Below are 18,468 nucleotides of genomic sequence, written 5' to 3'. Positions count from 1 at the left end.
TGGGCTGAGCCTGAGGCATGGCGGCTTCTGAATGATTTTCTATTGTGTTTAATTGCCGTTCCCGTATAAATCGGTGTCCTCCAGAGACACAATACAGGAACTATTAACAATGCATATACAATATTTAGTAAAAGGTAATAATAAAACGTAACAAAGTGAACGCAGAAGTGAGATTATTAAATGAACCGTAGAAAGGATCCAGATACGAGAACATTGTGCCGTATGTCGGTATTGTGGACTACTCACGTGGACACTGTCCACTACATTGTAGGCTGACAATAGGTTAAAAACTCCCAGATTTTTCTACCGGCGGCTTACCCATAGATATAATTGTATCAGTGGAGGAAAACTCCGTGAACTCTCTGTTCAAAGCTCTGTTCATGCCGCGGTTGTTCCCGTAGCGCTTTAGCGCGGCATTTCAAGCCCGTGGGGCCTTAGCCTTAAAGTACCTGCAAAGTGGATGTATTCTGGCTAATCCCATCCACACATTGCAGAAAAATATCCGTAGCGGACATGATGCAATTTCAAAAACGTTTCATTTTTGTAAATCGCAGCACGTCATTTATACCTACGGAAACACTGGCATTTTCCATATAGACATAATCGAAGCGGAAAGTCTGTAGAGGGAAACAGTGCGGATTTTCTGTATTTCCATCATGATTTTTCCTGCAACACTTTTTGGTGGCGACCTGCTACATGGGGCCTTAGTCTCAATGAGTTTTATAGAACCACAATATCCTTAGGAGAGTCCATCAATATTAGATCTGTAGGGTAAGGGTAAGTGCAGACGACGTTTACGTGGATATAATTGACATGCTGTGATTTTCAAATCTGCAATGGTTTTGGAAATCGCAGCATGTTCGTGCTGCGATTTTTTTCCGCAAAGTGGGCATGAGATTCGCCTCAGGTTCTGGTCCAAAAGACGAGTAGCCGTGACTGAATGCCAGTGCACTGCCAGTCGCGTACTCTGCTCCGGATTAGGTCCAATGAATAGGCCTAGTCCGGAGGAGGGAGTGTCTTCAGGCCGAAACACGAGGCAAAGCGCCTGAAGAATGAGCAGCTCGCTTTATTGATTCCAATGGGAGCCGTCTTTTAGGTCAGGATTTTGAGGTGAATACGGCCTCAAAACCCTGACCAAAATCCTCCGTGTGAACTTACCCTTAGATTTCTGGCCATGCCGTCAAGCTGCTGTTTGAAGGGACTGCAGCTCTCTTTATACAGCACTTCAAGTAAATGGGACATTGCTTCATTATCCTGCACCACCTCTACTAAGTAGTCAGCATATAAGAAGACAGGCCTACGTAAACAAAGAAGAGACTGCGGCACTCAGCCAAGTGTAAGATGTATGAATGTCAGCTCACACACCAGGAAATGCAGGGAGAAAGTCAGTATTTCCAACATGGCTGCCACAGGGAAGGTTTTATAAACTATTTAGCTATAATATTTCACAACAAGCCGTATAAACTTATTTATCATCTACAGAGTCTGCTCCATAACCCTACCGAGGCTCCTCAGTTACACCATGAAGGTAATTTATCAGTGCTAGTAGAGGTGATTCCCGCACCTCAGTACCAGGTAGGTTGTGTGTCCCAGTCCATGTCCTACTTCATATACAGTTGTTTTATATATTGCACCCTTGTAAAAGCAAAACTCAGACTCAAGACTCAGCTAAACGTCCGATACAGATGGAAATCAGTATGGCAGGGGGCAAATTTAAGAGCGATGTATTATCCGTTAATTTTTCTATACCCTCATGACTGATCTCTGCTTGCTGTTGTTGCAAGTGTTGCAAATCTGTCCTGGCCAGGGGCGTAACTACCGGGGTAGCAGGGGTAGCGGCTGCCATGGGGCCCGGGACATTAGGGGTCTGGTGACAGCCGCTACCACTGCAATTTTTTTTTTAATAGGCCGTTACTGGCTGGAGTTACTCCAGCCAGTAACGGGCCCTATTTACTTACCAGTCCTGGCAGTAAGTGACACCGCGGGCCCCACAAGCACTATTATACTCGGGGGGTCTGAAGTATAATGATCGGAGGCCGGGTAGAGGTAAGGGAACATAAAAACCATTGATACTTACCTCTCCACGCTGTGCAGGCTTCGGGCCTACTTGTCAGGTCATGACAAGTCTCATGTCTCTACATGTCTCAGACGTCACATGACCGGGGCCTGTGTCGTTATGTGTCGCGACGCAGACCCCCTGGTCACATGACGTCATTGAGTGAGGAGTGCGGGGATAGGTAAGTAACAGTGTTTTTTATGTTTGTATCCCTCCTGAGTCTCCAATTATTATACTCTGGGGTCTGAAAAGACCCCAGAGTATAATAATTGTTAATGGGTGTCCACAATGGGGCATAATACTGTGTGATGGGACCACTGAGGGACATAATACTGTGTGCAGAGGCCACTATGGGACATAATACTGTGTGCAGGGGCCACTATGGGGGATAATACTGTGTGATGGGACCACTGAGGGACATAATACTGTGTGCAGGGGCCACTATGGGACATAATACTGTGTGCAGGGGCCACTATGGGGGATAATACTGTGTGATGGGACCACTGAGGGACATAATACTGTGTGCAGGGGCCACTATGGGACATAATACTGTGTGCAGGGGCCACTATGGGGGATAATACTGTGTGCAGGGGACACTATGGGGGATAATACTGTGTGCAGGGGCCACTATGGGACATAATACTGTGTGCAGGGGCCACTATGGGGGATAATACTGTGTGCAGGGGACACTATGGGGACATAATACTGTGTGCAGGGGTCACTATGGGGCATAATACTGTGTGCAGGGGCCACTATGGGGGATAATACTGTGTGATGGGACCACTATGGGACATATTACTGTGTGCAGGGGCCACTATGGGACATAATACTGTGTGATGGGACCACTATGGGACATATTACTGTGTGCAGGGGCCACTATGGGGCATAATACTGTGTGCAGGGGCCACTATGGGACATAATACTGTGTGATGGGACCACTATGGGACATATTACTGTGTGCAGGGGCCACTATGGGACATAATACTGTGTGCAGGGGCCACTATGGGGCATAATACTGTGTGCAGGGGCCACTATGGGACATAATACTGTGTGCTGGGGCCACTATGGGACATAATACTGTGTGCAGGGGCCAATATGGGGCATAATACTGTGTGCAGGGGCCACTATGGGGCATAATACTGTGTGCAGGGGACACTATGGGGACATAATACTGTGTGCAGGGGCCACTATGGGGGATAATACTTGGTGAAGGGGCCACAATGGGGAATAATACTGTGTGATGGGACCACTGAGGGACATAATACTGTGTGCAGGGGTCACTATGGGACATAATACGGTGTGCAAGGGCCACTATGGGGCATAATACTGTGTGCAGGGGTCACTATGGGACATAATACTGTGTGCAGGGGCCACTATGGGGCATAATACTGTGTGCAGGGGCCACTATGGGACATAATACTGTGTGCAGGGACCACTATAGGGGATAATACTGTGTGCAGGAGTCACTATGGGACATAATACTGTGTGCAGGGGCCATTATGGGGACATAATACTGTGTGCAGGGGCCATTATGGTTATATTACAGTTATATTAGATTTAGAGAGTTTGCCACCACTAACAATTATCCCCTATTCCCAGGATAGGAACAGCGCTGCCCTTGCCACCTTCCCCATAGAAGTGGGTGTGACCGTTAAAGGGGCACAGGGAACATGCATGAGGTAGGCTGGGTTCACATCTGTGTTGGAGTCTTTGTAAGAGGCTTAGCTCCAGATTCTGCCTAAAATTGGCTGAGAAAAAGTTCCTGCAAGGACTGAAATTGGTCGGACACTTAACAAAAAACTGTCGGACCCCATTATAGTCTAAGGTAACTGCTTCTTAAGTGGGCAGGCTCTCCATCTTTCGGGTCCCCGTGTGAACCTTATGGAAGTGACGTGTACTATTCATGGTGTTATGCATCTGGAGATACTGCAGATGTGTCCCAGTCTCAGTTCTGTAAGACATTATTAATCTTAAGAATAGAGGAACATCCGGAACTGATATAAGCAAGTTTGGGACGCTAAACCCCGGCTGCATGAGGAGATGCCAGCGGTTTAGTGGCTCCAAGCCTAGTGACAGGTCCCCTTTAAATCCTCAGACATACACATGCAAACGCAGAATGTAAATCAATAATACATTAATACCATAATTACATTCATTTCCTCACCTCCCATCCTGTTATAGCAGCTGCTGCCATCCCTAGAGCCACGCTGTTCTTTTTCACTCCTTCAAGAATTGCAGGAAAACAACCCTGCATAGGAAAAGATAGATGTCATTATTATAACAGGCCAATATGAGGAGGGGTCTGCTGTACACTGGAGACATTACTCAAGTTTACAACGACTGTGCACGGTATCTGTGAGTGCTTTAGGCACAGACAACATCATCAAGTAGTGCACTGTGACACAAGTAGGCGCTATCGCTTCCTATTACGGCACCATAGGCACTGTGTGTGCCATTGTATATAGTCCATACAAGGAAGGCTATTGTGGCGTTATTCTACATTAGAGGCAATGCTTCTAGGAAAGAATATGTCTGGAACATGCGGCATTCCGCTCTGGATTAGGCCCAAATAAATGGGCCTAGTCGTGAGAGAGGTGTTGCGGGGCAAATGCCGGGGCTGAATCACCCGCGGAATCCGCTTCCGTCTGAAGAAAAGGCAGGTCGCTTCTTTTTTCCATGAGCGTGAACAAACCGCTCGTGGAAAAAGGAAATGACCGGCTTCCACTGATTTCAATGGGAGGAGGTTTTTTGAGCCGGATTCTGACGCAGATTCCGTGTCAAAATCTGGCCCAAAAATCCCATGTGAACCTGGCCTATCCCTGGGAGGCCGGGACTCCTAATATCATAGATAAGTATACTGCTAGGAGTCCCTCTCCCGCCATACTGTTCAGGCTGCTAGGTCTGACCAACACACGGACCGAATTTCATGGGTAGAACTCAGTCGTGTGAATACAGGGTAAGGGTAAGGTACTGTATGACCATACATTTGTAACAGGGGTACAATAATGATATGACAGCAGATACATAATACTAATGACCTCACCTTTAACATAATAGAATCCCAGCTTTCAGCCACTAGTTTGCCCTCGCTCTCATAATACGTCTTCTTTAATGGACTGCAGACCTTTATCTTTTACAATGCTTTCAGCCTTACAAGCAACAACAACAACAACAAAAAATACATTTTTAACCCCTTATTGACACAGAGATTTTCTCTTTATTCTTTTTTTTAGCTTGTTTTTCTGTGGAACTTGTGTTTTTTTACTATTTAGTTCTCCATATATTGTATTGCACAACAATAAAAATATTTATTGTGGTGAAACGGGGAAAAAACACCATTATATTTCAGTTTTGTTTTTTATGGTGTTCAATGTGTGGTAAAATCACATCTTACATTTATTTTGTTAGGGCTAGTTCACACGGGGTTCTGTGCAGTGTACCGGCATTCCGTTGCGGCTTCCCGCTCCGGATTAGGCCCAAATGAATGGGCCTAGTGGGGAGGGAGGTGTCGCGAGGCGGACGCCGTGGATGAATCAGCCGCGGAATCCGGCTGAAGATAGGGCAGGTCGCTTCTTTTTTCTGCCAGCGGGAACAAACCACTCACAGAAAAAGGAAATGACCGGTTCCCATTGATTTGACCATTCCCAATGACCATTTTCCCCCTTGTGAACTAGCCCCTAGTCACTACAATTACAGCAATAAGAAATTGATGGACTTTTTTTATGCATTACCATATTCTGACAGCCATTAACGTTTTTAGGATAGTCATCTATGAAGCTGTAGGGGGGCTCTTTTATTGTGTGGTGAGCTGTAGTTTTTACTGGTACCATTATGGGGTACTAGCCTCTGCCCGCGACTTCGTCTGCGTGTTGTTGGCATCGATGATCCGCTTATATTCAGCAAATTACTGCCATTGATGGTTTGCCTGCTCCAGCATTTCAGCAGCTCTTAAGCTGTCCTGCTAATGACCTTGTTCCTCACACCGTGCCTGTGATTGTTCCGACATCTCAGAAGCTCGTTGGAACGCCACATAATGAGCGTGATGTTGGTGTTGATGATCCGCCTTCTCTGGCGTTTCGACAGCTGTCCAGCTGGCCTGCTACTGAACTCATTCCTCGCATTGTGCCCGTGATTGTTGCAGCATCTCAGTTGGAAGCCATATAATGAGCGTGTTGTTGGCGTTGATGATCCGCATGCTCCAGCGTTTTGGCAGCTCTCAAGCTGGCCTGCCGCTGAACTTGTTTCTTGCACTGTGCCTGTGATTGTTTCGGCATCTCAGCAGCTTGCTGGAACATCATATAATAAGCGTGTTTTTGACGTAGATGATCCGCCTGCTCCGGCGTTTCGGCAGCTGTCAAGCTGGCCTGTCGCTGAACTCATTCCTCGAGCTGTGCCCGTGATTGTTCCGGTATCTCAGCAGCTCATTGGGACACCATATAATGAGTGTGTTCTTGGCATCAATGATCCCCCTGAGCTCTGATTGAGTAGAACTCTGTGACTTCTGGCTACCTTTATAACTTTCGTTGTTTGCGACAAATTAGATTTTCTTTTTCCTGGTATGTTGAAAATTGGCAAACTGCCAATTTGGATTAAAGGTGTTTGCCCATGTCAATGTGTCAGCACTGCCTGGAGCAGATGAGATAATATGCAAATGCATGAACACAAACCACTGAGGGTTAGCGGAGTGTTTACACAGAAAGATAACAGCCCTGGCTTTCTCAGAAACTGAGATAAGAGCAGTGTAATATAGTATGTGAACAAAAATTCCTAACAGTCGTGAAGCCATGTCATTTACCGGGATAAAAAGTGGCCTATATTTTAATCGAGGTTACAATCTATCTCTGTGCAGAATTTCATCCAAATCCGTTCAGCCGTTTTTGCGTGATTGAGGAACAAACATCCTAATATTTATAATAATAATCATAATAATAATAATATTATAAAAAAATAAAAATATTATATATTAATAATAATAATATTTTATTATTATTATTGTTATTATTATTATATTATTAATAATAATTAATTATTATTTTATATTATTATTATTATAGTAAAGTTATAGTTATTATAGTTATGGGGTATATACAACATTTTCGTCACTTTTTATTACATTTGTTTGTGTATGGGAGGGGGGAAGACTAAGACTAAGGCCCCGCGTTGCGGAAAATCTGCTTTTTTTGTAGCAGATTTTGCATTGCATAGAAAGAGCAAAGATAGAAATGTCAGGTTATACTGAATGTTTTCCCACAATACCATATAACAATCTGCTCATCTCCTGCTCTATAACACATGTTCATGGTTACAGCAGCCTGCCCACATCCATTATACTAACCACATACAATTCCTCTCTCTATAAATCTACAGCCCCATGATGCCGGGTATATCCTATGGGGCAGGTAACAATATCTATACTAAGGTACTATCGTCCTCGACGCAGACAATGAACAATTGTTAGTACTCGCCACATCAGCGAAAACCAGAAGCAGAGCAGCTGCTGCCACCTCACATTACAGTGCCAGCGATATCAGCAAAAACTGCACAGGAACAATAAGACTCATTTAGAAAGTGATAGAAAACAGAAGGAAATGAGTCTGGTAAATATATAGACACAAAGAAAAACACAGTCATACATATAAATACTGCTATTATGCAGAAGGAAATCTGCTGGCTTCCAGTATTGTTGGGATGAATAATGTCCTGTTGATGGAGGACAATCCAGCCATTGACTTCTTTTTTTTTGTGGAGAGAGCCTTACCATGTTATGCGACTTGTCATTGGTCCAGTTACCTTTTCAAGAGCTACATCTTAGGCCCCGTTCACGCTGGGCAAAAGGGGGCGGATTTTGGCGCGGAATCCACGTCAGAATCCGCCCCCTCACAATGGCGGTCTATGTAGACCGCAAGCTTACTTTTTTCTGTGAGCGGCAACATGAAAAAAAGCCAGCTGCCCTTTCTTCAGGCAGATTCAATGAGATGCGGTATCCGCCTCGCGGCAGCACCCTCCGGACTAGGCCCATTCATTTGGGCCTACTCTGGAGCAGGAAGCCGCGACTATCGGAAGCCACGGGAGTTGTCAGCTAACACCCTGCTCCATAACCCCCGGTGAGAGCACAGCTCCGATTGGGTTTTTTAACCCCTTGGGTGCCATAATGAAAAATGACTGCAGCATCCAAGGGGTTCCACCATGCTACGTGTCCCCTTCGGCACCCTTGCAGCGAGATCAGGGGGTGCCGATATGCATCTTCTACAGTCCGAGGTCTGACCAGTGACCTCGGGCTGCTAGTAGCCCCCAGTACCTGGTTGATCATGCCCAGAAGTGATGCATAGGTTGACTTCCTCTATAGGCTGCAGTACATGTGTATGTGCTGGACCAGTGATTAGTGCATCGCTGGTTCATGTCCCCTATTGGACATCACTAAAACCACTGCAAGGCACAGTGCTCTACACCACTATACAGGCTCTCTGAAGCCAAGAAATAAATGTTTTTTAACGCGATTCACCATGAATTAATTCGGATCACATCATATCAGAAAAATCTGGCGTACCTGCCAAATCGTATTTTGGAAAAAATTCTCCCATCTCTAGTGCCATCCATACTATGGCCCCTTCCAGGAAAGTGATGAGGGTGGCCCAAAAACAGAAAAAGATGCACATTTTTGCACAAAAATTCACTTTGGACAAAAAACATACGATTTCTTTCATGCTCTATACGCTAGAAAACTGGAGTATATAATAAATCTCCCCCTGTATGTGTCGGTAACAATGTCTCATAATAAGGCAAGCTTCCCAAGTCCCATAAAGATAAGGGTCGGTTGAACACGCTGACTTCGGCCCTTATCTTATAGGGTGTTCCAACTCTCTTTTCAGAAACTATGTCGGGAAGGATCAAGCATGTTGAATGATGTACATGCCCAATCTTTTGGCTGCCAGTTTCTTATTCTCCTCTTCCGATTGTAAGTACACGCATGCTTAGCCAAAATGAGCAAATATGTGCAATGGAGAATAGGGATGACTAGTAGGTTTGGCGTGTTTGGTGTGTTACTAGCTTTAGGGCTCATGCACGTGGCAGAGACCTGTATAAAGCTTGTACAGCTTCTGTGCACTGTTCCCCCGGACTCTACAGAGATATACTGTCCCCTAGTAGCAATATTTCCTTATATCTACCAAATTGTGGCATCTGATGGCACCTGCTGCAATTTTATTTTTTTGCTGAATTTGTACAGAATCTAATAAAAAAAAATACTTTCTATGTCTCCAAATGAAATCCATCCCAACCAGAGTATCAGCAGTAATATCAACAATTCCAGTGACAACTCACAATTATCAGTAGGAAGCCCATCTCCTGGGGGGGCCCATAGCAACCCAAAAATCCCAGAATGATCAGAATGATTCCTGCGGCAATGAAGAACAAGCTCACATGCAGAAAGTAAGAGAAATGGCTGCCTAGAGTCTTCACAAAGGAGTCACTGCTGTACTTGTACAGTGTATTATAGTCCTACACCCCAAATGTCATTGTATTATAGTCCTACACCCCAAGTGTCATTGTATAATAGTCCTACACCCCAAGTGTCATTGTATTATAGTCTTACACCCCGTGTCATTGTATTATAGTCCTACACCCCAAGTGTCATTGTATTATAGTCCTACACCCCAAATGTCATTGTATTATAGTCCTACACCCCAAGTGTCATTGTATTATAGTCCTACTGTCAGTGTATCATTGTCCTGTACCCCAAGTGTCAGTGTAACATAGTCCTACACCCCAAGGATCATTGTATTATAGTCCTACACCCCAAGGGTCATTGTATTATAGTCCTACACCCCAAGTGTCATTGTATTATAGTCCTACTGTCAGTGTATCATTGTCCTGTACCCCAAGTGCCAGTTTATCATAGTCCTACACCCCAAATGTCAGTGTATTATAGTCCTACTGTCAGTGTATCATTGTCTTGTACCCCAAGTGCAAGTGTATCATAGTCCTACACCCCAAATATCAGTGTATTATAGTCCAATGGTCAGTGTATCATTGTCCTGTACCCCAAGTGCCAGTGTATCATAGTCCTACACCCCAAGTGTCATTGTATTATAGTCCTACATTCAGTGTATCATGCCCCTGCACCCCAAGTATCAGTGTACCGTAGTAATGCAGCCTGTCATTTTCTTCTACTGCAAATGTTAGTGTGTCACTATTCTGCACCCCAAGTATTAGTTTGTCATTGTCCTTTATCCCCAATGTCAGTGTGCCATTATTCTGTCCCCAGGTGACAGCGTATTGTTGTCCTGTATCATCTATTCTGATCTGTAGCGTCTGATGGGGGAGTCCAGCATGGCAATTCTTTTTGCAGATTTTCAGAACAGATATTCAATGCAGAGGGTTAATTCTGGAGCACTAAATCTGCAGGTAACACAATCTGCCGGGGAAATCTGCATGTCAAATCTGCATGAAATTCCTTCTTGTGTGCACGTAGTCTTAAAGGGGCTGTGCCAAGTTTGGAAGTTATTTCCTATCTAAGTTATCCGGGTAAGGCCTCCAGTGATCCAGAGTAAGAGGGTTCAGATCTCCTGTCCTAATGCAGCAGCAGGACAAGCATGTATTCTGTACCTGAACCCTTGTCATTGGGTTCTTTGGTGGTCCCAGCAGTTGGACCTCCACCGATCATAGCGTTATCCCTCTATCAATAGGTACAATCCCATTAAGGGTCAGAGTCCTTTGGTTTGTGTTATTAGACCCCAAACGCTCTCTTCCACAACTTGACTTTGCATATACAACAATATATACTTACAAATATGACAGCGCTTATGAAGACCATGACATATTTCAGGAAAGCGTAGATATTATGCAGTCTGGCACCACCGATGTGATTGTCCTCCATTTCACCAATCGCAGCACCTATGATAAGGACAGTGATCAGTCTATAAACCATGGCAATAGGCAATACTAAAAGGCTCTGATGGTCAGGTTAGATCTAGACAAGTCATTTTCACCACTTTCATAATTCTACAGAGGCCAAATGTCACCAAATGCATCCGTGTGCTTCTATCTTACAATTGTAGACTACCACTAGGGTCACACTAGCACCAGGCTCTTTGTCGTTCGGGTCTGTTGGGAGACTGACGTTATATGGAGACGCACAGGAGTGTGACGTTATATGAAGGACAGGAGTGTGACGTTATATTGAGAAGGACAGGAGTGTGACGTTATATGGAGAAGGACAGCAGTGTGACGTTATATGGAGAGGGACAACAGTGTTACGGTATATGGAGAAGGACATGAGTGTGACGTTATATGGAGACGGAAAGGAGTGTGACGGTATATAGAGGCAGACAGGGATATATGTGGTTGGTACACACTGTTATGGGGAATTTAGGTCGGGCACCTTATTCTAGTGAGTATATATGGCCGACACACACTATTATGCGGTATATTTTAGCGAGTATATATGTATGCCATGTACTGTTATGGAGTATATTCTATGGAGTATACAAGGCTGTCATGCCCTGTTATGGAGGTATCGTATATGTGGCTGGTGCATACTGTTATGGGGGTACATGTGGGTGGCGCACACTATTATTGAGGATTGTGTGACTGACATAAACTATTGTGAGGGTATATGTGGCTGGTACACAATAATATGGGGGTATATGCAGCTTGTACACACTATTATTGGGTATAGGCGGTTGGCACAGACTATTATGGGAGCATAGGAGGCTGGCACATACTATTATGGGGGTATAGGCGGCTGGCACACAATATTATAGGGGTATAGGCAGCTGGCACAGACTATTATGGGGGTATAGGCGGCTGGCACAGACTATTATGGGGGTATAGGCAGCTGGCACAGACTATTATGGGGATATAGGCAGCTGGCACAGACTATTATGGGGATATAGGCAGCTGGCACAGACTATTATGGGGGTATAGGAGGCTGGCACACAATATTATGGGGGTATAGGTGGCTGGCACACAGTATTATGGGGATATAGGCGGCTGGCACACAGTATTATGGGGGTATAGGTTGCTGGCACACACTATTATGGGGGTATAGGCGGCTGGCACACAGTATTATGGGGGTATAGGTGGCTGGCACACACTATTATGGGGGTATAGGAGGCTGGCACACAGTATTATGGGGGTATAGGAGGTTGGAACACACTATTATGGGGGTATAAAAGGCTGGCACACAATGTTATGGGGGTATAGGAGGCTGGCACACACTATTATGGGGGTATAGGAGGCTGGTACACAGTATTATGGGGGTATAGGTGGCTGGCACACAGTATTATGGGGGTATAGGAGGCTGGCACACACTATTATGGCGGTATAGGCGGCTGGCACACAGTATTATGGGGGTATAGGTGGCTGGCACACACTATTATGGGGGTATAGGAGGTTGGCACACACTATTATGGGGGTATAAAAGGCTGGCACACAATGTTATGGGGGTATAGGAGGCTGGCACACACTATTATGGGGGTATATGCGGCTGGCACACAGTATTATGGGATATAGGTGGCTGGCACACAGTATTATGGGGGTATAGGAGGCTGGCACACAGTATTATGGGGGTATAGGCGGCTGGCACACAGTATTATGGGGGTATAGGAGGCTGGCACACAGTATTATGGGGGTATAGGAGGCTGGCACACCCTATTATGGGGGTATAGGTGGCTGGCACACACTATTATGGGGGTATAGGCGGCTGGCACACACTATTATGGGGGTATAGGCGGCTGGCATACAGTATTATGGGGGTATAGGAGGCTGGCACACCCTATTATGGGGGTATAGGCGGCTGGCACACACTAATGTTAGAGTCAAATCCTCCATCTTTGTATTTTGTCAGTCATCTTGTAACCTTTCACACATAAACTGTGTAAGTAAGTCGCAGCTGGCTATTTGTATATCTTATCTTCATGGTATATGGAGGTCACTGAGACTCATTTAGCACCAACATGACATCTTATCTCTGTTTACATGATATATGCATATAGACATAGTGTGAGCTGCTAGTTCACACATAAGTGTTTTTGAAGCTTTCTTTGTTTAAGGACAAAGTACAAAGTCCATTAAGCTGTAATGATATGCAAAATACATAAGGCCTCAGCCAATAGTCATGTGCCAGGTTTATCTTATAACGAATCATTTTATGCCAACTATGTTAGAATAGTCCAACCTGCTCTTGTCTGTATTGTATTTAAACCACCTTTGTGCACCATTAAATTAGAACTCACTTGATACACCATCAGTTGTGTGTGTGTGGCTTCTCCAGACCTGATAATGGGCGTAATTACTTCAGGCCTGATATTTAATTTGGAACTCAGCAACATACTCTATCATGGGGACCCCTTAATGTCCCTAACAGAACCTGGCGCCCAACGTGGGGCATCGATAATCGTTTAATGTGCAGCCGATAGTGTACTGATCCACTCACCAACCGATTTGGAGACGGGCCCGGAGGACCTCAGATGAATAAAACGGCGCTGTAACGGTAAGTCCTTTTCTTGCCAAATAACTAATCTGAGTTCCTACGTGTCCCGGATCCTGTGTGTCGGTGAGTGAAGATTAGTGCTGCATATGTTATAACAATCGATGCCATATTATATAGTGTGCAAGAACCTGAATAGTATGTTGTCTGTAGTGGGGTGGGAAATGTTATACCTCATTCTTTGTCTACTGTCCATGCTGTCATTTGGTTGTTACATCTGTTATAGAGTGTAAAAAGCGGTGCAGAAGAGAGAGTTATTCTTCATCCTTAATCCCTAGAGTTGCGAGAGTGGAAGTACTGAGTGATTGAAAAGTCCTTGTTTTGGACACTAAGGACTGAGTAGAATCTGAGTAAGTACATGCAATGATTCAGGGGTGTTCGATAGAGGGACACAGACAAAGTGGAGTCTGTGGAAACCAAATGAGGGTTTTGCCCTGAGCACTACGCCAGAACATGCACATTAGAGATTAGTTCAATGAAAACAGAGTGACTGTTTGGGAGGTCCCACTAGGTGAGTCAAAAGTGACCCTCTATTGTCTTAATTGCCCTAGAGGAGTGGGATGCTCACGGCTGACTGGCCATCAGCTATTATGGGGGAGGGACCCTCTGAGGTAGGGTATACCCCCATATGAACTAATAGGAATGGGAGAGAGAGAAGAAGATGCCGCTCAAGAAAAAAAAAAAAAAAAAAAAAAAAAAAAAAAAGAGCAGGAGTTACCAATGGAGAATAGGCAGGACAGATACAGGGATAGAGGGTAACCAGGAAGTGTTTCAATTGTGGAAACCAGGGACACTTGGCTAGAGATTGCTGGTGTCCTAAGCGAAGGACAAAGGCTTTGAGTGTAAGGAAATGTATAGTGAGCATCCATTGACAGTCCAGCTAAAGGGTTAATGTGCTTGGCACTTAGCATTGTGTTGTTAGTTTGTTGGTTAGTGGAAAGTGGAAACATGATATGTTTTGTGGTGAGGATACTGCAGGTTAAGTGTAGGTATGTGTATACACATATGTGTGTATATAGGCTTGGGGGTGGACATTAAGGAATTTCTAGAATGTCTATAGTGTCCTTTTATTCAGGAAAGGTTTCCCATTTTGAGAATGCTCCTCTCATGGTAATGTTTTTAAAATTGGATAAATGGCATAAATATGAGATCAACATTATTATGTTTATTTTATAGTAATATGCAAATTGGTAAGAAGATGAAGGCAACTATTTACATGTTTTGGTTTGTTTTCTCCTCAATATTTAGCTGTGCGGGAATTATAACTAACTCTGTGCCTATTTGTAGGAATAAGCCGTCCCGAGACGATAAGTGATATCACGGTACAAAATATATGAAAATTTTTATTTTAGTTCAGACAAGTTCTTTTTGATTTAATTGACATTTGTTTTGTTCTGTCTGGAGCTCCAGTGTGAAGTTGCATGTTTGTATGGAAGGTTCAGAAAAGTGAATGGGCCCATATATGTGTGTCAGTTATATGTACATGTTACATGTGTCTGCTATGTGTACATGTTCTGTTTGTCCATGTCTGTATTGTTACATTTTCAGTCTCCACAGCAAGCAGATATTGAATGCTGATAACCACAGAGGGTGGTGACAAGTAGATATGAGAGGGAGGCATAAAAGTTCTTTCCATTGTTGAATACATATATGTGTGTTCTGGTGTAAATGAGATGTACTTGATATACCATGTACATGTATTATGTACTCAGTGTTTATTGGTGCGTATGTGTAGCAAATATATCACATGGGCTTTACACTTGTAACATAAATATTTGTTATGGGTTTATACTATAAATCCATGAATGTTAACAATCGGGATTTATTGTGTGAAAAAGTTATTCAGATGTTCCTTCTGATATGGGATTAGGCCCCATAGGGGTAGGCAATACATGTGAACTATCTTGCCACAAGGGGCACAGAACGCCCCTAACATGTACACGCAGGTAAAGATAAATTGCAGTTCTACAAAATTAAAGTGGTGTTTCTGGGTCATTGTTTGCTACAAGGTGTTAGATAGCTGTGTAAGTAGATCAGAAGTCACTCGCATATCTGCTCTGTAATTTAAGGCTTCCGCCTTCTCTGCTGATATATGTTGAGTATTTACTTACCTTAATGAATTTTTGGAGTGTTTAGAAGTTTTAGAGAACTGAATTTACTTGGGATTGTATAAATAAGTCTGCTGGGATATGTAGTACTACAGCTATGACAAGTGTGGGGAGAGCCAGCGCAGCTGCTTCCATGATAAGACAAAGGGGTAATAAATCTTTCATTGGAAACAAAGATGACAATGGCTGGATATCTCAGGCTGCAGTGTGTCTTATCTATGTCTTCTAAATGTAAGCTTTGCATTCCGTGCTGCACTACAAGTCCCTTCTAACCTGTTAACAATAGTTTCAGGGGAGGAGTAAGGAGAGTCAGATAACTTAAAATTAATTTTACTTTTGCTGATTTGGTTATGTAAATGATGAATCTATTGTTAACTCTGATGAGAATTCTTTTATTTTAGATGATTCTCGATTTGGGAATGATGGTGGATTCTGCACCAGATATGTCATGGTCACTGAATATGAGGTAAACCAAGGGTAAAACCAAGCACAAAGTAGAACCATTATGGAACTGTATGGGTCTCAGCTCATGAAGCTGAACTAGAAGCCATCACTGAGACAGGGTACAATGTCTGAGGGTAGGTGTTTGATATAGTGGGACTATGGTCCAATCTGGAGAGCGAGAGCTTTCTGTAGGGTTAATGTTAAGCCTAAAAGGATTTCCAGGCTGTTCAGATAGTGATGGACCCTGCTGCTGCCCCCACACAGGTGGGTATAGTCAAAAGTCAGGACACACACTAAGGCTGATACGAAGGAAAGTAGAGGTAACTTGTGGGCAGACACTGCCACTAACCCAGTTGCAGAGGCCTAGGGGATATGCCTTACTGATAATTGGTCATTATACTCGACCCAAACCCCCCTTTTAGCTCTCTTTTCAGGTTTTACAACACTGAGGCACCAAAAATGGTCCAGGACTACAGTAAAAGAGGATGTACAAGTCCTGATCTCCGGTGGTAAGAGAATATATTTACTGAGTGCATTGTCCCCACTGATGGCATAAAGCAGTGTTTAGAAGTAGCCATGTGTGACCTGGTGAGCAGAGGATGGGTGGCTGCAGGATTTAACATCACTACAGACACTGCATGGCATGTGTTAAATGCAAAGTAGGCCAAAAAGTGAAAAGTTTCTCAGAGCCAGGCCCAGAGCCCTTGTACCTGTTCCAGAGATTGCAGGTTAACTATATGCAGTTACTAAAGGTGAGACGGTATAAGTACGTGCTTGTGTGTATAGTTATCTATCTTCAGAAAAGTCTGAGGCATATCTGGTGAAGAAAGCCATCACAAACGGGGCTGCAGATAGACGGCTACTGAAGAAATAGTGTGTCACTTGTATTGGTATTTTCTGTAAGGTACCCTCCTGACAGAAGAATTGGCTTTAGCCCATGTCAAACTTTCTTTGGGGGTTGTATTCTTGGCAACTCCTACAGATGTGGTATGGTGTACTGACTGACTATGTGATGTCTTGGCAAAAACATCTGACTAATGTATGGCTTTGAGTTTTCTCTCCTTCTCAGATTTTAAGTTAGTGGGCGGGACCTATTAATTTGAACCAAGAGATTGATGGTGATAAAGAGACACGTGAGAAAAACCTTGGAGCCAAGATTTGATGGTCCATTCCAAATGCTGATGATAACCAGTACTTCTGTGAAATTTGAAGGAGAGCCTAATTGTATCCATGCTTCATATTGCAAGAAAGTCTCTACACACAAAGCGATGAAGATTCTCCTGATAATGCTGTTACAGATGGTCCTGACGATAAGCCTGCATAGAACATTTAACAATGAAGTGGGACAATAAGTTTCTTAAACATCATATGATTTTGATCGAAGATCTGAATGTGTCAGATTGTAGGATATGTCCTCATAACCCCATATTAGCCTAAGTCATGTCATATATAGCTGTTTCTTTGACGCAACAGGAAATGTTTGAAGTATATAGTTAAGAAGATACCACCTCATATTTTAGGAACAATACATAGTATAAACAAGTAAATATCAGCAAGTTGTAGTAAAAATCTTATGTTCATTTTGTTTGTTTAATACAAAACATATACAAAAGGATGAGCAGACCAAGATATAAAAGGCCAGAACTATGATTGAGATTAGGTTAGAATACAGGAACATATGAGGGGAATCTGGTAAAGTCCAGCAGTAGACATTAGGTCACTGAAGTACCTAAATATGAATTCCTGTATTCAGCCATCTCAAAATGGGGGAATGTTAGAGTCAAATCCTCCATCTTTGTATTTTGTCAGTCATCTTGTAACCTTTCACACATAAACTGTGTAAGTAAGTCGCAGCTGGCTATTTGTATATCTTATCTTCATGGTATATGGAGGTCACTGAGACTCATTTAGCACCAACATGACATCTTATCTCTGTTTACATGATATATGCATATAGACATAGTGTGAGCTGCTAGTTCACACATAAGTGTTTTTGAAGCTTTCTTTGTTTAAGGACAAAGTACAAAGTCCATTAAGCTGTAATGATATGCAAAATACATAAGGTCTCAGCCAATAGTCATGTGCCAGGTTTATCTTATAACGAATCATTTTATGCCAACTATGTTAGAATAGTCCAACCTGCTCTTGTCTGTATTGTATTTAAACCACCTTTGTGCACCATTAAATTAGAACTCACTTGATACACCATCAGTTGTGTGTGTGTGGCTTCTCCAGACCTGATAATGGGCGTAATTACTTCAGGCCTGATATTTAATTTGGAACTCAGCAACATACTCTATCATGGGGACCCCTTAATGTCCCTAACACTATTATGGGGGTATAGGCGGCTGGCACATAGTATTATAGGGGTA

General features: G+C 43.5%; 1 protein-coding gene across 2 annotated transcripts in view; it reads left to right on the top strand.

Annotated features, from left to right (window-relative positions):
- Positions 1-18,468, top strand: part of DNASE2 (deoxyribonuclease 2, lysosomal) — a 34,114-nt gene that overhangs the window by 3,789 nt on the left and 11,857 nt on the right. The window contains exons 2-3 of one of the 2 annotated variants that reach the window (XM_075272564.1): positions 1,483-1,575; positions 8,926-9,011. In XM_075272564.1, coding sequence (XP_075128665.1) covers positions 8,957-9,011 — 55 coding nt within the window. In that variant the 5' untranslated portion in view covers positions 1,483-1,575; positions 8,926-8,956. The remainder of the gene's footprint in view (positions 1-1,482; positions 1,576-8,925; positions 9,012-18,468) is intronic. The other variant, XM_075272565.1, reaches the window with a different exon arrangement.

Source organism: Leptodactylus fuscus, chromosome 5, assembly GCF_031893055.1.
Source record: "Leptodactylus fuscus isolate aLepFus1 chromosome 5, aLepFus1.hap2, whole genome shotgun sequence".
Lineage (NCBI taxonomy): Eukaryota > Metazoa > Chordata > Amphibia > Anura > Leptodactylidae > Leptodactylus > Leptodactylus fuscus.
This window is presented reverse-complemented; position numbering and strand designations above follow the sequence as displayed.